The sequence below is a fragment of the Cannabis sativa genome, chromosome 8 (genome assembly GCF_029168945.1).
Source record: "Cannabis sativa cultivar Pink pepper isolate KNU-18-1 chromosome 8, ASM2916894v1, whole genome shotgun sequence".
Taxonomy (NCBI): Eukaryota; Viridiplantae; Streptophyta; class Magnoliopsida; order Rosales; family Cannabaceae; genus Cannabis; species Cannabis sativa.
Genome location: NC_083608.1, coordinates 24,808,625 through 24,817,691, shown reverse-complemented (window position 1 = coordinate 24,817,691; position 9,067 = coordinate 24,808,625). Strand labels below are relative to the sequence as shown.

General features: G+C 31.2%; 1 protein-coding gene and 1 long non-coding RNA gene across 2 annotated transcripts; one reads left to right on the top strand and one right to left on the bottom strand.

Annotated features, from left to right (window-relative positions):
• The first annotated feature begins 261 nt into the window (after positions 1–261).
• LOC133030052 (uncharacterized) lies at positions 262–1,444 on the top strand. The gene is made up of 2 exons (XR_009683955.1): positions 262–498; positions 1,217–1,444. It is a non-coding gene; the product is annotated as an uncharacterized LOC133030052 (long non-coding RNA).
• Positions 1,445–5,142: 3,698 nt separating this feature from the next.
• On the bottom strand, positions 5,143–8,533 carry LOC115700937 (uncharacterized). The gene is made up of 9 exons (XM_030628616.2): positions 8,268–8,533; positions 8,099–8,162; positions 7,728–7,932; positions 7,291–7,470; positions 6,863–6,943; positions 6,620–6,783; positions 6,193–6,329; positions 5,746–5,861; positions 5,143–5,529 (listed from the first exon to the last, which is right to left on the bottom strand). Exons 2-9 carry the CDS (start codon positions 8,131–8,133, stop codon positions 5,281–5,283), a joined length of 1,167 nt encoding a protein of 388 aa, XP_030484476.2. The 5' UTR covers positions 8,134–8,162; positions 8,268–8,533; the 3' UTR covers positions 5,143–5,280.
• Between the last annotated feature and the right edge of the window lie 534 nt (positions 8,534–9,067).

The following is a 9,067-nucleotide window of genomic DNA, read 5'->3' as shown; positions in this document are numbered from 1 at the left end:
AGGTGTATTATATATGCTATATATGAAATTTTATATTTTTTATATTTATGCCCGGTAATAGTGAAATGCGACGATTTGATCATTAGAGTCACTTATATATAGTTGAGTATTTTAAAATTAATGGGGCAAGATAACTAAACATTTGCAATGCCGAAATTATTTGAATTTATGATTTTGGACCATTCTACTTCTATTATTTCATAACTAAGTAAAGATAAAATTGTCTTTTTGTCTTAAAATGTTGAATTATGTTTTTAGTGGAATTCTAGTAATTCCTTAGTTACTTCTTGCTGATATTGTGATTGAATAAGACAAATTAAGATTAGAGTTTATCCCATTTACCAACAGATTAATTGAACAAAAGGTCATATCTTCTCTTCTCTTCGTCTACCTTTGGCCCAAAAAAAATCAAGGGGACTAAAAAATTTTCTTCAATTTGAGACTAAAACTAAAGATTTCTAGCTAGGGATTTCATAGGTTTAGAAGATTCAGCTCAAGGTAAGCTGCTCTATCTTTTCTTTTTGAATTTTAAGCATCAAGTTAAGTTGAGCATGCAAAGTTGTATTTTGGTTTCTGTCTAGTTTTGCGAGAGCTATAAACTATTTTGGAGAGCTAATTATAGTTGGTTATGACTGTTATTAGGTTTTAGAACTCAAAGCTTGTTCAACAATGGAAAACGTTGATATAAGATTCGTGTAATTTTTAGTTGGAATTTGTCATATATGGTGTTTTTAAGTGTTCTGGAAAGTTATAGGTTATTTGGGATAGTTTTGAGTTGGAAATGAGAGAGGTTTGAGAATTCTGGAGTAGAAAATAGCAAGCGGTTATTACAAAATTGGTCTACTTTTTTTACTGGCAGTAACCCAAAAAAACGGCCTGTCATTTTCATAGAAACGACTTACCGTGTTTTGGGGAATTTCTCCAAAGTCTTGTTTTTGATGTTTTCTCGATATTAGGGTATTGTCACACTATTTTTATCGATAAAACAACTTTTAGTTTTGAATTTAAGTCCCCAAAAGTGATATAGCAAGTCGCTTACCAATTTTGCATTAAATGTGACTTAGGGCCTTTAAAATTTTTGAGCAGTAGTTTTCACTCAAGTTTACCGATATACTTGCATTCGGGATCAAGGTAAGATTAGTATAAATAGATGCATGTGTGTAAGTGCAGCATATTCTATAACTCTTATAGATGTTGTGTCTCATTCACTGTTCAGGCTAAGTCATATGAACGAGACCTTTACATAATGCAGTTCCGAATCTCAGAGATCACCACATCATCATTAGACAAATATATAGAATTTTATTCTAGTATATTTAGTTTATTTATTATTTTATTTTCTTCAGGTTCATTTTTGTTTGATTAATCATTTAATATTCTCAATATTAAATATATTTTTATTCAAAACTGTATTTTGAACTTGATTAATCTAGAACTCTCCATCGGTCACATCTATTTGATTCTATTGATTAAGATAATTAATGAACTCAATAGATCCCATGAATAATCAAGTCAGATGTTTATTATGAACCATTTCATTTCACATATTTTCTTGTTTTAAATTACTGATACAGTTAAGTGATTCTTTTATTTGAGATTACATAATTAATAAAATTATTTATTTCTTGTTTATATTATTTTTAAATTAATTATCTCTCTTAATCTTAAACTCTAATAAGTCATTACAAATAAATGCACCTCTTGAATGATCTTTTAAATATACTCTCAACATACTCAGGGCCAGTTTGGCACAGCTGTGCTGTGGGGAAAAGCAGCTGTAGCTGTGCTGTGGGAAAAAGCAGCTGTAGCAGAACTGTGGAAAAAAGCTGAGCTGAGTGTTTGGTAAATTATAATTTTTAAAGTGCTGTGAGTTGTTAAGATTCTATTACAATAATGATAATATTTTAATCTAGTTCATTATAATTACAAATATATATAAAAAAATATGTTATATAAATTTTTTATTTTTTTATATATTTTTAATTATTTTTTTCTATAGTATAAATTTATATGCATTTGATAAAAATAATTTTTAATATTTTTAAATTATATTTTTATCACTTGCAAAAGATAAAATTGTAGTTTATAAGAAACATAAATTGATATTATTTGTTAATAATAAAAAAATCAATATAAAATATTTTTTAAAATAAAATAAAAAATTAGAAATTTAAATATTATTTATTTTTAAATATTTTTTCATTTAAAAAATATTTTTATTTTTTATAATATATAATAAATAATTAAATAAATTTTTAGTAAAAATAATTTATTATAAAGTCTTTTAATCAAAACAGCTTTTTCTAAAAGTTGGGTTGTACTAAACTTAAACTTTTAAGGCGTAGCTTTTCCATAATTTCTTCAATAAGCTGTTTTTTAACTGCTTACCAAACACTTTTTTGTCACAGCTTTTTTGAAAAGTAACTTTTAGCTTTTCCAAAAGTTGTGCGCCCTCAATACTCCCACTCAATTAGACACTTCCTCTTTTATCATTGTCTTTGATCATTTAATTGAGATTGTTTTTAATTTATGATTTGAAATTATTACTTGTTTAATCTCATTGTACAAGTATTCTTAAATTTCAATAATTAGACAATTATGATATTCAAAACGTGTATCCCATACTTTGAATATATTTTTAAATTGTTTATCTAATACTTTAATAACATCCCTAATTTTCATATTGTTTTATAAAATCCATATTTAGTAATACGATTTATTAGTAATTATACATCATAGAATCATAGATATTAATCATTTAATTTTCTTAAGAATATTTTTTTTTTTATCTAGTAATTACTACTTTATTATATTGTTTGAATTTAATCCCATCAAAATTCAAATCCAAATATAATTTAAGTGTCCATTTATTAGTCATCTTTTTCTGAATAGATATTTTTTTCGAACTACTCATATACCATAATCAATTTTAATAAGGTTAAAGTTTATCACTTATTGAAATTCTATATTCAATATCATATTAATGTATTGAATAATTACTATTAATGTGATTATTGAATAGTCATATTTCGACTCCAAGATTCGAAATTAAAAAGTGTTAACTTTCACATTAATTTTTTTCTCATTAAGCTTTAATGTTTCATATGTTAAAATAATCACTAATTTAAATTAGTTTGACACTCGAACCTTTTGGTATATATATTGTATTTCAATAAATCTCTGTGATTTTAAAATATCACATTTTATGAGAAAGTGTAAGATATTCTAACAGTTTAATATATATTACAAGAAACAAAATGGTCAATCATCCCAATCAACAAGTCCTATTTAACCGTTAAGAATACCTGTAAAAATTCTAAACTAACAAATTTATGAATTTGAAGAAGAAATTTAAAAAACACTCAAAATTTGATTTTATTCAATATTCATAGAAATTAAGGCATTTATTCCAAATTGGAACGGGTAGGTAATTTCAAAAACAATAATGATTTTGATTTTTATTCAATATTTATAGAACTTTAGGTATTTATACCAAATCGAAGAAGCTAGATAGTTTCAAAAACAATCCTATTTTAATTTTATAGATCTAAATTGAAACTTTAATCAATAGTAGAGAATATCAATGAGCAAAAAAAATTGCTTCTAATCAATGAAAAGACTATGAAAGAGATAGTAGAAAATGAAAAAGACACGATGGAAAAGAGGGTAGAAAGATCGCCTAACGTCATTTAATCCAGCCCATGTGACATTCTAACCCAACTGACATATTGATGTGACAATTTTAATTTAATTTTATTTTTAAAAATAAATAATTTAATTTAGAAATATGGATTTAGTGGAGAGAAGTAGGCACAGGTCAGACAAGATAACATGACTCGAAACCCGCACGAGAGTTAACAGGTTTGGGTTTGCCTCAAATGGATTCGGGTCATATTTGGATTGACTCGTCTTACCCGTTTAATAAATGGGTCATCTTCAGGTTGACACGACTAACACAAAATTGACCCGTTAATGACCTATTTAAAGTTATTTTAATACTTTAACATGTCATAAATAAGTTATAAACGTGTTGAATACTTCATAAACGTGTTATTGCTTTAACATGTTTAAACTAAATATGCTTATAAACGGGTTACACAGGTCATGTCGTGCCAACTCATTTATAAACGGGTCGTGTTCGGGTTTTATTTTCTGATACGATTATTAAATGAAATATATACCTATTATACATAGGTCTCGACGCGACACGAACACAACTTGCGAACACGAATTGCCACCCCTAGTTAAAAGCCCCGTTTATGTTTTCTAAAAATGCGTGCAATCATTAGTTCGTAGTGTGTCGAACAACTGCAAAGAAAGAGTGTACCGCATTGTAGACTCTCCTTATATAAATATAAATATGTATATATATATATTTACATTTTATAAAAGCTCATTGTAATTTTATTAATACTAAAATAAAAGAACTCAATTTTTTTAAAATAATGATGATCACTTTTCAAACTACTAGGTGCTGGTTCCTGTGTAATAATACCCATTGCTTCATTTCGAAAATGGTCACAAGGGTATGGGATCTTGGTTCACTTTACTCGAAGAGATAGAAATTATGAATACAGTCTCCTCTCGTGGTCTTAGAAAAGTCTTTTTACGCCGTAAAATCGATGTACAGCCCTACTTTAGTGCTTTAAGCATTACTGACCAGTTATTACTAAAACTCAGGTTAGCCTTTCTGCCACTAGAAACCCAAAGTGAGCAAAGCATATTTGACCAGTTGTATTTACAATAATATTAGTAGAGACTGTAATTTTATTGCTCATAGTGAGCATTTACTCACCAGAATTTTAGTTGTATTCCGGTTTCCTGTCTTTGAAAACTTTTTTTTTAATGACCGCGGGTCTAACAACTTTTATTAATTTTTATATGAACGCTTTTCTTGCAAAAAGCTTTTACTAAAAAAGAATCAGCTCAGCAATAACATATAGTTGGAGAGTGAATTGACGGTTATAAGGTCCAAACTTAATCCCATGGACTTATGAAATGTCAGAGCTATAAGTGCTAGAGTAGATCCTGCTCCGTCTAAATTAACTCCAGATAAATTGAATAGTAGCTTCACAGAGTACTCTATTCAATGTGATATATTTCTTATTCAATTACGTTCTCTGTCTTACTCTTCAGGAGGGATTGGGTTCTAAAGCTCAAATTTTTATTTTTCATTCTGTTTTTATTGTTCAGTTTGGAACAATTCGATCTTATACATATGTGAATATGCACGCATACATAAATTTACAGAGTGCAAGGAGCAAACAAAGCCCCATTACCTCATAGCTTGGAGGCACAAGAAGTAACTTTTCTCAAGGCAGTTGCTGCCTTTGATCCAGACGGACGTCCCAAGTGACCCGAAATGAATTCCCCAGCCATGATGAGCTTTTCGAGATCCACGTGAGTCTTCACTCCAAGTCCATTAAGCATGTACACAACATCCTCAGTTGCGACATTGCCAGTAGCTCCTTTCGCATATGGACAGCCCCCAAGACCGGAGATAGAGGAATCCACGGTGGTGATCCCTATCTGCGAATAAAACTAACAAGATTTAACTAAAATCATTGTGTCCAACTATTTCCAATTGCAGACCTTATCAATAAGTTCAACACAAAATGGCCAGAACAAATTTTTGCTATCCTCATATTGGTACTAAGTAAACCAAAATCCATAAGGATGATGTTATATATCTACACACACCAACTGGTTTATGTCTCTTAAAACTAAGTCATGAAGTCTGCAAACCTGGAGGGAGACCAGTGTATTTGAAAGAGCCTGTCCATATGTATCATGAAAATGGACAGCTAGCATATCAATAGGGACGACATCAATAACAGCTTTAAGCATTGGAATAACGGTACCTATAAAGAAATATACAGGCAAAAGTTAAACATCAGACTGGGAGGGTTGATAAACCACAGCTATACATTGGAGAAATTAAAATAAGTGATCAAGCAATTAAATTAGTAAGGGAATTTAATAACATTTATTATTCATCGATCTAAACAGGTGACCCTAGACAAGCCTAGCCAGGGTTTTGGAATGCTTCTTTGTCCTTAAAGCTAAAACATGCTGAGGGGACAGACAGCGGACGAGATAAAATAACATCCACTAAATGAGGAATTTTACATATGAATTTTACTGGACATACAAAAAAAAAAGAAAGAAAGGGACGTAACCCTTTAAGATTACCAGGAGTACCGACACCGATCGTATCACCAAGAGAGATCTCCGAGCAACCCATATCATACAGTTCTTTGGCCACATATGCTACTTGTGATGGAGAAACCTTTCCTTCCAGTGGACACCCCACAACACATGAAATGTATCTAACAAGATTAATGTATATAGGTAAAGGGATACACTTCTCCTTTTCATCTCATAAAAAGAATTTAGCATGTAAATTTTTTTAGTTGATTAATAAACAGAACCAAAAGGATAAACCATGCTCCTGTTGATTAATAAGAATAGCATTTTTCTAAGATCTTTGGTTCTAATCTTCTACCAAAAAGAGGTACAAGAATACTAGGTGTTCAAAAAACTAAGCAAGTAGAGTATTTTTAAAAACAATATATAGTTCATCTACATGTAAGAGCATGGACCGTTAGAGACCACATACCCACGAACAGGAATTGAAAGCTTTTTAGCAGCAAGGGAAACATCACGATACCGAACTAAACTATCCTCAATGCTACAGTTGAGATTTTTTTTTGAAAAGGACTCGGAGGCCCCAGAAAAGATGGCTACTGCCTTAGCACCAGCAGCAACAGCTGCCTCAAAACCCTACAGAAAGAACAAGAGCATGTCAGTAATTCTATGCTGATATCAGTCAGTTGCCTATATTTTGCATAAAAAATATTACTTTAAGATTAGGGGTTAACACAGGGAAACTAGCTCCTTCAACATCTTGAATTGCTTCCATTACATCCTTAGCATCTGATAGCTGATAGATAAACAAGATAGCAGTAAAACATAAGTCCATCAAACTAAAGATGACAAAGGTTTAGAGCTCCAACTACAATTAGCAAGAATCATAAACTAAAGAATCTATGACCAGAAAAATGAGAAGGTAAAATAAATCTGAGACAAGAAGATTCCCAACATTCAATGAGAGGGAAAGAAACTTTTGACAAAAAAGACCACAACAAGAAAAGGAGGAACAAGTATAGTAATATTTTTACAGCTCTAGCAAGCAACGCAGCTACAAGTGTACAACCAACAAAAGGCCAAAATGAAAGTTTGACTAACATAGTGAAATTCATATTTCAACATAATTTCAGAATTTTTTACCTGTGGAACCCATTTTGGTGAGACAAAACTTGTAGCTTCTACAACTTGCAACCCCGAAGAGACTAGCATTTTAATCAATTCAACCTTTACAGAGGTAGGGACAGTTTTCTTCTCATTCTGCAATCCATCTCTCGGTCCAACTTCAACTACCTTTACAAATTCTGGAATATTTCTAAGAACCTGCAGCATCAATAGATTAAAAAGTTGCAAAATCCATGAACTGTGGAGTGCAAAAACAAAAATTGAAACTTCTATCAAGAGATAACTAGTAAGAACAGAAAGAGGCAAAGAAATGTACCTAAACATATTAATGAGTTAGAACATTGCCATTATATTTTTTTTCCCATCCCTCCTGCCCAATATTATATCATTCAAAGTGATTTTTCCAATGAAGTAAACTGGACCAACAAGCAAAGTTAATACAAAATCAAAAGCACCTTATTTGTTAATTCCCTTGCGCCTTTGTTATTGACGTGAGAGCTATAATGACGAACAGAGAAATTTTCAGCATCATGCCCATAACCAACAATCCATCTATAATTCCATCCGTGATGTGCCGATTCACCATTTTTCGTGATACCAAATTGAGACACATTTCTGGACTCTCTACACCACTTGAACACATCTCTTGCATACCCTTTACTGAAAAAAAAAAATACAATGAAGAAGTTGGGAGAAAAATGCCATCTGCTAACATTGGAAATTTCCTAATTTTCTCAAAATTGACTTTTGATTGCTAAATCATTTTAAGATATCTTAAAACTCCTAACTGAGAGAAAGGTAAAAGATTGGTTTTCGAAAAACATACCTCAATAGTTTACGCGAACACTTGCTGGTTAGCATATTGATTCAGAAACGGAAGAGGGAAACCACTGCAGAAGCAAAATTAGTATAAAAGAAGTTGAGCCTTATTTCTAAAATCTGGAATTCGAGATAGCCAAAATTGAGAAAATTATAATCTCGCATCCATTTTTTACAGCAGAAAGAAGGTTAATCAAATCAGAGAGATTTGCAGTGATAATTGGTAAAATCAAAAGGATTAATCAGAGGGCTGGGAAATGAAATTTTTTTGGATCATTTTCTGGCGTCTGATCCTGGTAATGCTAATCTTCTATCGTTCCAATTTAATCGGAATAGGACAAACTTCTACTTCTAATTCTAAACTCACGTAGAAATATTACCAGACGAATTTGGACTCTAGGGGAAAGATAGAAGATAGAACTTGGCCATTTACAAAAATAAAAATATGAAAAAATAAAAAATTAATATTTATAAAATGTGCTTATGTAAATTTTTGGTTTAATATAATTTTTTACATTTTATATAAAATACATAGGGAAATTTGATTTTCTATACTTATTAAATTTAAAAATTTGTTTTTTAAACCAATACATTTTACACTATAAAAAATATGCCAATTTTTTGAAAATCTCAAAAATACCCTCCTCATAACTCAAACCCTTTCTCTCTCCCTGAAACCGAATGAAAACAAAAAAAATTAAATAAATAAAGCCCAGGTCATTGGTCAGACCCCATGGTCCGACCATCGGGCCACTATCTCTCTTCCTCTCTCTGAAAAATATTCAAAAAAAAGGGCCTGGTCCGATGGTCGGACCATGGGGTCCGATCGGACCCCATGGTCCGACCATCGGACCAGGCCCTTTTTTTTGAATATTTTTCAGAGAAGAAGAGAGAGAAGGGGACTGGGGCGTGGGTGAGGGTCGTCGGGGTTGGGGTTTTCGTGGGTGGGGGTGGTGGCTGCCGTGGGTTGCTCGTG